General features: G+C 40.1%; 2 protein-coding genes across 2 annotated transcripts in view; one reads left to right on the top strand and one right to left on the bottom strand.

The window, feature by feature from the left end:
• Window positions 1–13155, top strand: part of rbks (ribokinase) — a 37237-nt gene extending 24082 nt beyond the window's left edge. Inside the window, exons 8-9 of the mRNA XM_061082881.1 lie at window positions 2397–2585; window positions 11962–13155. Of these exons, the coding sequence (XP_060938864.1) occupies window positions 2397–2585; window positions 11962–12138 (366 nt within the window). The 3' untranslated portion in view covers window positions 12139–13155. The remainder of the gene's footprint in view (window positions 1–2396; window positions 2586–11961) is intronic.
• mrpl33 (mitochondrial ribosomal protein L33) lies at window positions 12370–14991 on the bottom strand. The gene is made up of 4 exons (XM_061082882.1): window positions 14896–14991; window positions 14514–14532; window positions 14303–14409; window positions 12370–12863 (listed from the first exon to the last, which is right to left on the bottom strand). The coding sequence occupies exons 1-4, from the start codon at window positions 14915–14917 to the stop codon at window positions 12814–12816; spliced, it is 198 nt and encodes a 65-aa protein (XP_060938865.1). The 5' UTR covers window positions 14918–14991; the 3' UTR covers window positions 12370–12813.
• Window positions 14992–15546: the final 555 nt, after the last annotated feature.

Here is a 15546-nt window from a genome sequence, read left to right as displayed (position 1 = left end):
TTATTTTTGAACTGTCCAAGGTCATTGTTCGGTTTGACAGATCACAGAGGCAGGAGGGGATCGTATCCTCACACCCCTATTTAATGTTAGCATCAGCCGCGTCCTGACCCTCTCCTGTGGGGTCATAGCTGGCACACACTCTGTGCAGGTGTTTGTCTTTGTGTGTGGTCTTTCTGTGCCATACTGAGGCTGAGGCGAATAGGAGGGTGGTACAGGGGCTCAGGGATGACAGAGTGCAGGCGGTCTTTGATCCTCGTACTGCGCAAAGTGTGTTATAGTGAGCTGCATTATCTTTCATGTCCATCTCCCGTGCCAAAGTGGATCCACAGTTTTGTTGTCCACAGATGTGAAAGGATCATTGTAGCTTGATGGCAACATGAAGACATAACTAATGTGTTTCCCTGTGTTGTGCTGTTGTATTTTTGTCATGGTTGATACCTTTCAACAAGTTGGGTTTAGATCTGTCATTGTGACAGAAAAGAGAAAGTTCTCAATGTGTTTCATATATTTTAGGTCATTAGATAAACGCAGAGTTCTCTCATCACAGGATTTATAAAAAGTCATTTTTATCATGTTTTGTATTGGTATAATTCAGTGCTAAAATTATTTTTGCAATGCACAAAAAAATAAGTCTGTATCCAGTTAAAACAAGATGCAGGACACAAAGAACAACGTTCACAGTTATTACATTACCTTAAGTAAAAATATATGTTCTACCATATATTAAGTCTGTGTGCGTTTGTGTCTGTTACTCTATATGTGTAGTATGTGTTATGAATGGGGAGCAGTCGAGAAGACATGATAAATTGTCAAATAGGAAAAAAAATATTTTTGTGCACATTTTTCTTTCTTTCTGTACCAATTTGTACAACAGTTTGAATTATCAGAACTCCTAATTTCAGCCTCCAAAATCTCCCTGAGCTCATACAATAAAAAAAAGACCTGAAACAACTAAATTTCTTCATGCAGCAATTGTATCATCACAACAGTTAAAATTTCCGTCGTTAAATTTAAATAAAGGTTTCATTTTAAAATAAAAATAATTCAAAAATATATATATTTTTTCATGATTATACAACAAATCTAACGTGTCATATAAAACAAAGACAGTATTGTAACTGATGTAGACTATTTTTGCAATGTTTTATTTTATTAATAGATAATTAATATCACAGTAAATCCATAATTCACACAAGAGTAATGTTGTGTGTGATGGAAATATTATACCTTTTTTTCTGTCACTACAACAAAGTTTGTTTCTATTCAAGAAACATTATAATCATCGAAAACATTCACATTATTAATTTGACCTTCATCAACTCCAAAATAATAATTCACATTAATGCTGTGATGCTGAAAAATGTAAAACAATGAGCCACATTTTACACAACTCTGACAGACTCTCAGTACATTGTTATTGTTTTACTGCCAGCAAAGTTTCATGAAATTATGTTGCAATACTGCTCACCAGGGAAATTATAAAATTCAGAGAAATGCTTGCTAACCCCAGCTGCATTCATTCTGTGTTAAATACATTTATTTACATGTATTCTTATGATTGAGCATTGGAAATTGTAATAATACATATGTGCCTGGAGCTGAGCATGTTTAGGTTTGTTCCTTGGATTAACAGATTGGTGCATTGAAACATTCTCTGCCACAAAAACAAAATTATAATTCACCTTTAAATAGTGTAATATTAGTGACAGACAAACTGTTTTTTCTCGGATAACATTCTTAAAAGTCTCATTCATGCTCGAAAATAAACTTTGCCGGCAATTTCCTCTCAACTCCAGAAGAAAATACCACGTGGATCTTTATGGAAGGTGGGGCTAATTTACTGCGGAGAGTTCTGCTGCGGTTCTGAGTTTCCCTGAAGTTCCTGAAACATCAGCTGTTGAGTCCTGCTTTGTCACTGTTGAGTCATTTTGGAAACAGATGAAGAAGCCTGACTCATACCAGAGCTGTTGCTGCAGCAAGTAAGCTAGAGACCCGTAATAGGCTCCTAATTAGAGATCACTGCACAATAAGTGGTCATGATGTACTGAACTTTATAAAGTAATAAAAATAAAGGATTAGTTTTGATTTTATGAAGAACCAAAAAAATGCAGGTCCTGACAGTCCTTGGTACTGTGCCTTTGGGAATTTCCACCATTCAGTTCCTTATTTATCCACCCACACCAGTGCTGGTTTTGCTCTATCTTTAATTTTATTTCCGACCCTCTGATTAACTTGTCTCCCTGACCCAGAAAAGAAGAAAAAAAGCCAAACTGGTTTAGAGAAAAAAGGCCAATAAATACTGTGCTGCTATCATCTTATTCTAAATGAGCTGAATGTTTAAATGAAGATTGTTTTGTGTATATGATGTAATGACTCTTACTGTTGTCTCTCAACAGGCTGAGCTGCTGACTGGTTCCTCCGTTACTAATGTGGAGGAAGCACATCGGGCCGGTAAGGAGCTGATGAAACGAGGCTGCGGGTCGGTCATCATCACTTTGGGATCTCAAGGTTGCGTGGTGCTCAAGGCACAGGAGTCTACACCAAAACATGTTCCAACGACTGCGATCACAGCAGTGGACACTACAGTAAGCATTATCCATATATTGTGTGTGTTTTTATATAACATAAACATTTTCCAATTATTTGGTCTACTTTAAAATAAAATAAAATGGTGAGAAAAGCCAATCACAATATTTTGGAGAACAAGACGAGATCTTTGTCTTTTTACCCTTTTTGGTCCCACAAACAAAGACATTTGAGCACAAATCATCACATTTCAGAAATTAAAACTATAGAATGTCCAGCATGTCTACAAATAACAAGGTCAGTATGTTGTTTCAGACAAATATCCTGGCAGTTATTCAATTAGATTGCTATCAAATCATGTCCAAACATCCATAGGTTTAATCCTAATTCCGTTGTGTTTTTGTTTTCTAATGTCTTGACAACTGTTGCATGGATTGTCTTAAAGTTTAATCTCCTCAGGATGAGTCACTTTAATGAACCCTGAACTTTTTATCTTGAGTCATCATCAGGTCAAAAGTTTTCTATTTCTCTAATACGTTGGTGCAAAGCTGACGACTATGAGTCAATTAGACCATTGACAGGAAACTCATCTGCAAATGTTCTGATAATCTATTCATAATTTCTCTAACCACAAATATCAAAACTGTCCCACCAGCCTCAGTTTGACATTTTGCTTATTTCCATATCGCAAATGTGATCAGCTTGGTAGCATGGTCAACTTTCGTACAGCCTCAGGGAGCTGCTTGCATGTCTGTAAACACTTTAATTATCAACTCATGTTATAATTATTTAGTCATTTTTTAAATTTTTATATCTTTTTTTTATTCCAGAATTATTTTTGTCTTCTATTCAAATTAAAATGATAGAAAATTGAAAATGTCAAATATCAGAGGCTGGAACCAGTTGTATAGTATATAGACATCAAATAATATCTTGTACTATTTTTGTACTGTTTGTACTATCTTATATATTTAATTCAAAATTATATAATATAATCATATATAATATGATTATATTAAAGTCTTCAAGTCATAATTTTAAGTTTTAGTAGAGCAATACATTTTTAGCCATTGGTTTTATTATTTTTATTATATTTTATTTCAACAACAGGTCACAGCTGACATTATTCACTTTATGAGTAAACAACTATACAAGGTAAAAAGGAAAACATTTAAAATGGAATATTATGTAATCAAGCCCACTCCTCAGTGTATTATACAAACAGCAGGGAATTTATTCTCAGAATTAACAGAGGAAAATTCTCACATTCAACTGTTACTATTGTTCCGTAACACGGCTCTGTCACACAGAAGTTGTTGTCGGCCCAGTCATCACGGCCGAGTAAACTCCCGCTGCTTTGCGTCCTGTAGTGGAGCCACAGATCTCACTGATGCTCGAGTGGAATGCTTTAAGAGCATTGGGTATGCGGTGACCCCCGGCTGTTTCCCCTCCCTGACTCTAATCTTTTAGAGAAGCCAGCGTCACTTGACTCATTTCACACCGGCCTCTGTGGTTTGGTTTCGTCACAGCAGCCCAGGTTGCACGTTTGCGTATCCTGTCTCTGTCGGTTGTGCCGGGCCTGCGCTCAACCGACCAAGTGCGTCATCGTGTGAAGGTGTTAATCACCTCTTTGTTGTTACCCGGTTTGATTAAAGTGCCTCGATTGGTTGTGTAATGGATTCTTTCACTGAATAGTTCCCCGGGGGAGTTTTATTGTGCTACAATTTCCAAATGCCTCGCCATGGTGCAGTGTAGTAAAAACTGAAGCGGAGCAGTTACAAACACGTAGTCTGCGCTTTTGTATGACACCCACATCCCAGATTGTGAAAGTGAGGTAAAGAGTGTTGAGTGTGTGTAATAGAGAGAAGAAACACTCATACTGAGACGTTGTGGTGCGTTTTAGGATTCACTCAAAAGGAAGTGCCAAGCAGCAGTATCTCCTTATTATCCTGGGTCACTTCAGCGTTTTAAGAACAAAGGGCATGCTTTCTTTAACGGTGTGTGACCTCCTTCTTTCGTGCACCCCCCCCCCCCCCCCACACTTTGAAGTGGACAGACATAACTTAGCGTTATTCGCTGTCTTCACTCTACCCCTGCTTCCCAAAAGCCCCCGGGAGAGCTTCACCCACCACCCCTGTCGCCCTCCTCCTCCTACCCCCTTCCTCTGCTGTGACTCACCTCTCGGGCCTGCATCAGTCAGCAGAAAGCTGTGGTCGGGCCTGCTGTATGTACCCACACACACACACACACACACACACACACACACACACACACACACACACACACACACACACACACACACACACATTCTCACCCCCACCCCTTCTGTTTCTTTGATGGGCCCGTAAATTGTGAGGCGTTTAACTCTTTTGGACATCATAATCCCTCTTCCAGTAAGGCCCTTTTGGGGTTTTTTTTACTGGAGAAAGAAAAAGAAAAACAGGTTGTTATCAAGATCATTATTCACTTCTCTGTTCTAGTAACTCAGGCCTCTTAGTTATGTTCACTCTACATCCTGTTATTTCTGCTTTGACTGTGTTGTCTTAGGTTATAAATAAATTTAACAAAAAATAATTCCTCTCTGGCTGTCGCAGTAATTACAAATTTCTTTTTCAAAGACTTACTCAGCACCCAGATTTTTTCCTTGCTGTTTAGCTGCGATTTCACTAGTATGTGATAGTGAGTCGAGGCCGAATCTTTCGCCTGTGACTCCTAATTGTCATGAGTCACTAGCGGTTTCTCGCTATTTTAGCTACGCTACTGTTCATCTGAGTGCCGCGGGTGGCACGACAAGCTACTATTCAGAACAATCCCACTTTTTCCACCGTTCTTATTTGGTTCCATCTCATCACTTGTCCCTGACGGAGCTTGGGTAAGGGTGGCCATCATGGCTGCTAATCATAAAGCTTTCCCCCCGACTGTAACAATATCATCATCTGCCCCTCTTGCATCTGTCTGAATAACACATTTTTAAACAGCTGGAGCAATTTTGGTCTGAGACAGGGTTGGGAATCTGGATGAATAACAAAGCAAATCCACTCATCTGCTGTGGGTCTCCCCCCCATCCCTCAAACTTTTGTCTTAAATTGAGTACAGGCTTCCCTCGGTTAAGATCAGAGGCTTGGCTGTTTTTGTGTGGACGGTTAGATGAGGTTAGAGTACACACAAACACAAACACACACACACACACACACACACACACACACACACACACACACACACACACACACACACACACACACAGCAGGACTTGGGTGGCCTTGGTTTCCATTGCTCCGGGAGGTCCACTGTGTAGGGGGAAAGGTAGACAGTGCTCTCCAAACCAGACATTACAGCTGGACGGTCAAAATGATTCCCAGCCCTCTCTTATGGCTGCAGACACGTAAGGACCAATTGCTCGATTCCTTCCTGGAAGCCCAAGGTAAGGGAATACCTCCTGAGCAATGCATTCCTCCACTCCTGCCAGCTCTGGGTCAGCATGACACAATGAGAAAACAGCCACATCACCATGTTTTAATGGGCCACACATGCTACAGCAGCTGCTGCTGAGCAACCCAGATGTTAGGCCAGTCCTCTGCCATTGCAGAGTCATGTTGATCACTTTTATTCACAAATGAATATGAGACTTCACTTGAATAGCACTTATCAGTACAACCGACAAAGTGCTTCACAGTGGCAAATGCAAACAAACCAGCAGATAGAGATAACATACAAAATAAATCACACAAAATAGGAAAACAAATATAAAATTGTGTCTTAAAGGTCTAGTGCGTTGGATTTAGTTAGTTCACCATTTATATCTACATCAGGAGCAGGTTCTCTTCCACTCCGCTTTGTTGCACCGCCCCGTTTATACAGTAGCCCAGAATAGATAAACCAAACACTGGCTCTAGAGAAGGCCTTAGGTATTTTTGCATCACCTGAAGGGTGCTCGTACACCCTTGGAAGGGTAGGGTGAGGCGAGGGGTCTGTTTACCGCTAGAAGCCATTAAATCCTTCACAATGAATACATAAGAAGTGGGGGGAAATAGGGTAACTGGCCTCACAAGACTCATCTCCTCTGGCAGGTTGTTCCAAAGTTTAGAAACCCAAACAGCAAAGACCCCCGTCTCCTATGGTTTTCAACCTACACGTTGAAGTTGCAGTGCACTAGATCTCAAACTGGCTAACAGGGTGATTTAAAACTGATAAATATAGGTAGGGACCATAATGTGCCTAGTCTCAGTCCACAGCTAGAATAGCTCTCATTAGGGGGGATATCTTTGCCAAAGCCCAACAGTCCCCGTAAATTCAATCAGGCGGCACCAAATACACACTATCAGTCCCCTAAGTGTGCCTGATTTAGTTGTTTAGCAAGATCTATTAATTAATGAATCCCTAGAAAATTTGTGAAAATGTGGCATCTTCAACTCAATCTGCTACTTCACATGGGTGAACAAGGGGGTAAAAGAGGACTGGGTCAAAGATAGCAGAGCTCGAACTGGTCATATTGAAGATGGTTTTGATCTCTGAATCGTCCTTCCTCTTTGCTACAGAGGAGTCGTCCCCAGCTGTTGGCCACCCTTACAGGAAGCTTCTGGACGTGGAGAACACTGTGAATCATCACTGCCCCTCACTTGGTCTTTGCTCTCCCCGGGGTGCCTTTCATTGACAAAGGCTGTAGGCTTCAGGAGTTAACTGCACATCGCTCCATCTGTCAAACCAGGATGGGAGTCAAGATTGCAGGGGGCCTCTGGGTGTGATACACTCACAGGTTCTGGAGGCTCGTAAGGTTCTGTGGCTGCAGCAGTCAGTGGCATGACAGATATGAAGTGTGAAGCTCTCTCTGAGATCTGCGTTTTCTATAGGTTTTGTGTTTTTTTTGTCTGTGTTTGCTGTGCTCATCCCTGTGGTGTTTTTGCACGGCACTTTACAAAGATCACTTGTCAATCAAAGTGCATAGGCGCTGCTGCCGTCTTTGTCCTTGGGTTTCCGGATGATGGACTTCTGAGTTTGTGTAAGCGCTCCTTTGTTTGCCTGTACAGTCATAGCAGTTATTGCTGCTTGCGTAAAATCTTCAGCTGTTCTTCTTTTCATTTCAAACACACACAGGACTTGTGCTGCTGTGGGAGACGTTAAAGAAAAATGTCACTTCGCTGGAGTTCCGACAGTGAAAGTGTACCGCTGACAAATGTGTTCCTCACAGCAAGTGGAAAGCTTTCAGTGGCTATAGGTTTGTCAGAGTTGTAATGAACTGACCCAAGTGGCCAAAGAACAACATACTGTAGTCATATTAGCAAAGCAAGAGAGTTTTGCGGCTCTCTGATCACGTGCTTGTGTCGCAGTGTTACACTACAAACACATCAAACCGCACTGAGAACTTCTGAACTCATCCTCAGTTAATTTGGTGAGCCCCTCGCAGACACGTCTGCCATCCTAATTTCTAACTTCAGTCGGAGCACCGGCAGGAAACCGGCAGACTTACGGCATGGAGGTCAAGATGCTGCGGACGGAGCGGACCAGCGAGAGCATCACAGCTCATCTGCGGCGAGCGCTTGTGTCACTTGATTGACGGGCCTCGAGATGTAACCTTCACCAAACTGTGTCGAGGGCAGCAGCAGCGGGACTGAAGGGGGTAGCGCTTGTCAGCCTCGTTGAGCTTCATTCACAAGATCCAGTGGCGTCACATGCCAGTCTCAGAGAAGGAGACATTGCGTGTAAGACGGAGAACGGTTTCTCCAATGACCCATCCACTGAGGAGTGAAATCTTCTGTTGTTAATTTGGAGGTATCCCACTTATTACCTCCTCTTTTCTTTCTTTTTCAGTTTGTTTGATCGATCATTCATGCATGGTATATAATCATAATGTTTACCCTCATGGATGCTGCTAAAAATCCTGATGATGTTTTCTTAAACACCTGACATCTATTGCACTTCTGTCCGTCCTGGGAGAGGGATCCCTCACATGTGGCTCTCTCTGAGGTTTCTACATATTTTTACCTGTGAAAAGGGTTTTTAGTAGTTTTTCCTGACTCTTGTTGAGGGTTAAGGACATAGGATGTCACACAATGTTAAAGCCCTATGAGACGAATTGTTATTTGTGAATATGGGCTATACAAATAAAACTTGATTGATTGATGGTAGTGAACCAATTTGCAACCAATTGGGCATCAGCCCGAGAAGAAGCCATACAATGTTAAATCTAGTTAAAGGAGCACTTGGAAGGAGATTACAGCGAGGAGTATTTTGTAGCTTGCAATATGCCACCTTCCCACTAAATCCTACACACTGTTAAAGATTGTCTGACCAAAGAAGATAGGAGTGGAACGCTGGTGCATTTAGGTTTGTCATAAAAAATGTTAAGCTGTTTAGCTTAAGAAGTTCTTAAGCGCTGCCATAAAAGTAATGATTTTATCACCATTTGTCTGTTAGCAGGATTTACACTAAAAGTTCTGGACCGATTTTATTGAAACTTAGTGTAAGGGTGGGGTATGGGTCAGGGAAGAACCAGATCCAGTCACTATTCCTCACTTTCTTTAAAATTGTGAGATGGCGGGTTTTCTAATATTTTTGTGAATTTCTCAAGAAATAATGCAAACATATGGTGAAATTTGGTGCAGATCTGGATAATGATGTTAATTTAATGAATGAGGGTTGATCTTTATTCTGTAATACCTCTTTCATGTGTAACAGAAAATGTATGTTTTTTACTTAAAAGAGTTATCTACATATATGCCATATGGTGATGAAGTGGCCATCCGCCTTGGCAGATGCACTCATTGTTCTTGTAGTTTATTCTTAAAAGTACTGACAAAAAATCATTAGCATTTGCATTAAAAATACCTAGGACATGAATATTGCAGGATTATTAGCAGATGGGCTGTGTGTGTTTTTGTGTTTAAATACTGTAGACTGATGATTACTGAAACACACCTTGATTTCTAAACCTCATTAATCCGTTCTCATGTATTTAAAGAACCTGTACAGTTGATGTTCTGGTACTTGTGTCCCTCAAATTTTATATAATTCTGAGATGAATTGTTGTTCTACTAAACATAAAACCAAATAATCTGAGAAAAGAAACGCTTGATAGAATAATAACATAATTTTATAAATAAGAGTTATATATATTTCAGACAAAATATTTTTTGTTGAGTATTTATGAATATGTTCTCACACTTTAGAGGATTTAATTGCGATGGCAGTTGAGTTTCACTATTTTCTGAATTTAACACGTGTTTTTCCCACCCAGTTAAGAAAGCCTCCCCAACAACATATATCAGCCACAAAACATTGGTAATTAAGAATCGTAGCCCTGAATACTAGTATTAGCTTGAAGGAACCGGTTTTGGTCCCACCCGATTTTGTTTTGACGAGACAAAGGTGGTTGTGTTTGCAGGGATTTGGTTGTGGATTAGCAGGTGATTCAAAACATAAAAGAAAAACGAAGAGGCAGGTTAATAATAATGATGTGGCCATGATTATACAGACCAAAATCTGGTTTCCACCACTGAATACAGTTGTTAATTCTGGCCTCTCCATGGTTCTGTGGTTGTTGATTCCCAAGCATCCAACCCCCCCACTCGAGTGGTTTCATCGTTTCAGCAGCAACGTGTGAACCGGGGAGATGGGCCGGAGCCAAACCAGTGGGACGGCTTCACCAAAGCCTTATTTCCAAATGCCGGCTGTATTGTAGCCCTGCCCAGATACCAGACAGGAGACATAAACACACAACGGCTTTAAACATTGGAAATCCACCGGGCCTGTGAAATGCCTCAGCCCTGATCTCACTCTTTCCATTATCTCTTCCAGTCTGGGAGTCAAAGCAGGAGTGTACACTGGGGTGGGGGTGGGGTCCAATAATGCCCTTTTTGATAATGATAATAATATCTTAATTTATATAGCACTTCTCAAAATACAGCTACAAAGTGCTTTACAAATAATAAAAAAATACAAATGACTATAAAAACAGTTAAAAGAAGTAATATAACACAAAAACTGAGCGTGTGACAGGTATTCAGGCATGACCTCCCATTACAATCATAAAAAAGAAGGATTAGATAAAAAATTAGGGAATATGGTGCGATAAATATTTGTATTTTTCATTAGAATCTAAGTTTGCTTGATATAATTGTCGTTTTGACTGCTTGTGACATCCATGTGTTGTTTGAGCTGCGCCCTCCAGATGCCCCGTCTAACATGAGCCCCATTCTCTGTTCCCAGTGCCCTCTGCCAGGAAGGGGTCGGGGGTTAGGTTTTTTTTTGTTTTTCGGCATATGCCCCTGAATCATCCTGCACAACTGACAACTTTCAGTCTGATAAAAGGGTTACTTGAGGTTGGAGGGCGATAGGGGGTGTTGGGGAGGGGGGGGGGGGGGGGGGGGCGTTACAAAGGTGCTCAGAGTGCACTGAACTCTTCTGAGAGCCAAAGTGATGAGTAATGGAGCGGGCCTGTGAGAACCAGTGTCGGGGGGCCATTTGTGGTTAAACACGAGCGTGTCGCCACATACCATTGTGCCTTTTCCCATCAGTGGAACCCTTCCCCCTTCCCACTTGGTGTACTGTCCCAGCCAAACCCCCCTCCAGGGCGTAGACAGCACATTCCATCTCTATCAATAGATGAGACGGGAAAAAGGGATGATTAATATATCCATAGAGATAAAGCCAAAACCAGAGCTGTTGGCAGTTATGGTGAAGTCACTGACGGGTGTTTAAAATGTGCACGTGCCACTCAGCTGACTCAAAAAAGCAATCAGCTATAACTGCCATTTTTAGATGATCAGTTGTTTTGTTCATATATATATATTTGATATAAGTAATGATTTTTTTTTCATTAACTTTAATTTGTCAGGTGTTTTTTTGAACTAAGTAATTAAAATAGATAGAAATGAATTTAACACCAACACACTTGGTCCTTTCATAAAGTCCATGTAAGAACATTATGCTTTCTGAAATATCAGAGGATTCAGTGTACCTGTTGTACCATGTTTAAGATGGTTTTTTTTAAAATAAGTTTATTGCATCTCATTAAGGAATCTGTAGCATTATGACCCGATTGTGAATATGAGTAATTTCTGTAATACCGAGACACATTTTCACAGTGTGCAGATGTTCAGTAAACCAATCCTAATGGCTGAAGCTTCAATCGACAGGATAGAACCAGGAGAAACAGCTGGCAAATGCCATAGCACCCCCTACTGTTCATAGCTCATAGATTTCCACACTGAACCCTCTCATCGTGTCACTTCTGATCCCATTATCTTCTCAAAACACAGAATGAAACATTTCAAACAATAAAACAAAAGAATAAATTATGTTTTCCATGAAATTCAATGCCCCTCAAATGAGCTTGTCACTCACCAGATTGAATGACTGCTGTGAGTTACTGTGGTTCTGTTTGCAGCACAGCGCACTAATTAAAACCCTATATAACATTATACTATTGTTTCTTCCCAGGGTGCTGGTGACAGCTTCATTGGAGCGCTGGCGTTTTTCATGGCTAATTATCCCACAATGCCTCTTGAGGAGATGGTCCACAGAGCCAATCAGGTGGCAGGAGTGAGCGTGCAGGCTGTCGGCACGCAGACGTCTTACCCCTTCAAGAAGAACCTGCCAGCTGAACTGTTCGAGTAGACGCCAGTTGGACCAAATCTGGAACAAGTCTTATTGAAAAGTGAACCCTGGTTTATAAAAATGAGCTGCTTTAGAGAAATCGGAATTTTATGACATGAATGAGTATAAGTAATGATGTAAAAAATGTTTAATATAAAAGGTCAAGACAACCTTAATTTGACTGTCAATATCCCTAACAAGAATAGTGTCCAACGATGTCTATTTAAGACAAGTTATGACAACACACAAATGTTGTTTTTTTGCACAACTTTTTTTAATCTCAATAATTTTTAACAGTTGAATAATTCACAAGAATCTTAACACTAAATATTCAATGGAACATATGTGATTTAATTGATGCCAAATAGATCAAATTTGTTGTGGTTCAAGAACATTTCCTTGGTTTGAATATTTACGTTTCACAAAACTTGCCTGAATCATTATCATGGATATAACTGTACAGATCTGATGAAAAGACAAAGTATTCTTGTGTGTAGAGGTGATGGAGACTTTGTTGAAGCTGGGCCTGTGTTTGCATCATGATGAACTGGTGCAGTAGGGAGGGTCGAGACCTTCCGACAGATCCAAGGAGAAATCCTCTGCACTCATGTCAGCCAGCCTTTTATCATCCAAGGCAATAGAAAGAGTCTGTTTAAACCTCGAAGGTTTATGTTGTCCATTTATTTGTCTTCATTGTTAAACTGATCTGATCTTCCTCTTCTCAAAGAATAGGACATGCGTGTTCACTGGAAAGAGAAGAACCGCAGATTTAAAACATGTTGAGAAAAACGAGTGATGAACCACAGAAATTGAAGCTTGTGTTAGAAGGTGAATTGTCCAGGTCTGTTTTGCAAAGGGAGAATTTACTGGTACAACTGTCAACTCTTTTCTTAAACTTGTACAGTGTCTGTTCTAATCAGGCCTGTTTGGAATGGGATGTTTGCTTGACCTGCTGGTTGGAACTTTGTCATGTGTCTTTCTCACTGTAAAAGTTACCTGCTGTTCTTGAGACGCGACAAGTAAAGACCGGCTCCCAGACTCTCTGTTGTCATTGTTTTTTTTGTGAACGCGCTACTGTTGTGATCGACAATGTCACTTATTTTGATGACTCACAGCCACAACTGCTACAGAGCGCTGATTGTCTATTTATTTAAAGTTTATTTGAATAAAACGTATTACGTGACCAAATTTGATACTGCCCTTCCTTGGGCCCTAAACAATACACATGTCTTGTGGAGCCGATACTATAAACGCCACTTGAGATCTGTGTTCCACATACAGACCGACTGACAAGAGTTCAGAAATAGTGGATAGATTATTAATATCATAGCATCACACAATAGGAACCTGATAAGGTCCCAACAAACACACACACATATATATAACTGATGTACAATACCAATAATACCACCAGCAATAACAGATTTATATAGAAATAACACTATGGTAAGTGGTCTATATTCATATTGCACTTTCCGAGTCATATTCATAGAATAAATCTATGTGGAGCTCTTTTCTTTGAGAAGGGCACAGCCACACTCAGCCATACGGAACGGGAGATCGAACCACCGACCTTCTGGTTAGAGGAAGACCTGCTCTAAACCCAGAGCCACCTCTAGTTCAAATGTTTGAACTATGGTCACAGAGTAACTATTATTTGTACAGAATCCCGATGAGTAGTTTTATCTCTAAGAATAAAATATACAACCAGAGACTAAATATGAATCCGTTTCAACAAAATATAGCAAAAGCAGCCGACAACCTGACCGGAGGAAATTTACCAAACGTAGTTCTCTTCTTTTACAAGTTAATGTCATTACTTTATTCCTGTATGTTTCTTTAATATAGTAATTGATGTTTTCCCTGGTAGTCGTTAATAATAAATAAAGCAGTGTTCTTACTGGGCAGACATAGATGCGGGTGCTGACACTGCCATAATAAAAGCATTTCCTTTGAGGCAGATAAAAAGCTACTTCAGGGTTTCAAGTATTATATTCTTTTAGAGTTGAGGGGAGAAACTCCATTTAAAATATGTTTACTTTGTCCAGAGAGACTAAAAATCGAAGGGCATCGCAATCAGGTAGAGACAAGAGACAGAAATGCACATCCTGAAGCTAAAGCAACAAAAACAAGGGCAGTTTAAACAGAGCAGAAACACAGAAAGCTGCACATTCATATATATTACCGATAGGATCGTGTTTGCGCAGCACCATCTTGTCTCGGAGACGGTTCCTCTTGGTGTTGAAGAAGTAGCCTGTGCCCGCAGAGCTCATCATCTGCACCAGGACGGCCCTGACAGCACACAACACAGTGTGTCAATGTGACCAGAGCTGCATCATACATGTGTTTATCACGATGATAACATTGAGTCACTAAAACCAGGTTGATATACTTACTTTGATTTAGCCTTGGCCACTGGAATATAAAGGAAAACAGAGCACACGTGAATAGACACACGTTTACAGACTAATCACACCGTTACATCTCTGCAGGGTAATGCTAAGGTGGCTAGCTGCAAAGCTAACCGCTAAATACATAACAATGGAGGCTTAGCGGAACAACATGACATAGTGTGAACATCTAGCTCACAAGTAAACAAGAGTCAACCCGCAGCATTGTTATGCTAAGTGTCCTGGGTGTATGATGGTGTCAGCAGTTAGCTGACAGCTAGCTTAGTTCTGGCTAACTAATTAGCTCATTTTGGTTAAATTTGAGACGAGCCTGCATGTGCACGTACCCGCCTCTTAAACATCTACACACAGACATGAAAATACTCACAATTTGCTGTGGTAAGAAACATTTTACAGACTCTAACGTGCTACAGACACACAGTGTAACAATCACAGTGTTCACCACTGTAAGTCACATTGAGGATGTACAACATCCGGTTCACAAACACTTCCGGGGTCTCTTAAAGGTGCAGAGCACATTTCCAGTGCAATGTCAAGACCTGGTAATGTCCATGATTCCAAATTGAGGAATAGTGTATAAAACTGTAGATAAATATAACTAATTTAATTTCTCTTAGATCAACAAGCTTTTTACCAAATTGTTCTACTCATCTTATTTATGCTTCTGCTATTTGTCATATTCAGACCTGATCCAGTGTTATTGTTTCTGGTTTCACCATGATCTTTTGTATTTTATTGTTTTGTACCTTTTAGCTTAGTTGTTGATTGCCACGATAACTTTACAGGTTTTATCGTTCCATGTGCTGCTGTATATTTGTATGTATTTTAAGCGCTTACTTAATCATATTTGTTCATTCTATTCTATTTTTTGTGAAGCACTTTGAGTTGCTTTTTATGTATGAAAGGGGCTATATAACTGAAATGTATTCTTATTATTATTATTAGTAGTAATAGTAGTAGTAGTAGTATTAGTATAAGTATTATAAATATTACCATTATTATTATTATTATTAATGTG

Source organism: Limanda limanda, chromosome 12 (assembly GCF_963576545.1).
Source record: "Limanda limanda chromosome 12, fLimLim1.1, whole genome shotgun sequence".
Classification (NCBI taxonomy): Eukaryota; Metazoa; Chordata; class Actinopteri; order Pleuronectiformes; family Pleuronectidae; genus Limanda; species Limanda limanda.
The sequence above is the reverse complement of the archived record's forward strand: the minus strand, read 5'-3'. Positions and strand labels throughout refer to the sequence as shown.

Bases quoted from the DNA above. Each gene is read 5' to 3' on its own strand.
- mrpl33 (XM_061082882.1), bottom strand. From the start codon at position 14,917: ATGTTTCTTACCACAGCAAATT. The intron at 12,864-14,302 runs GTAATATATATG...TTCTCTTTCCAG, and splicing joins GCGCAAACACGATCCTATCG to TGAACACGCATGTCCTATTC.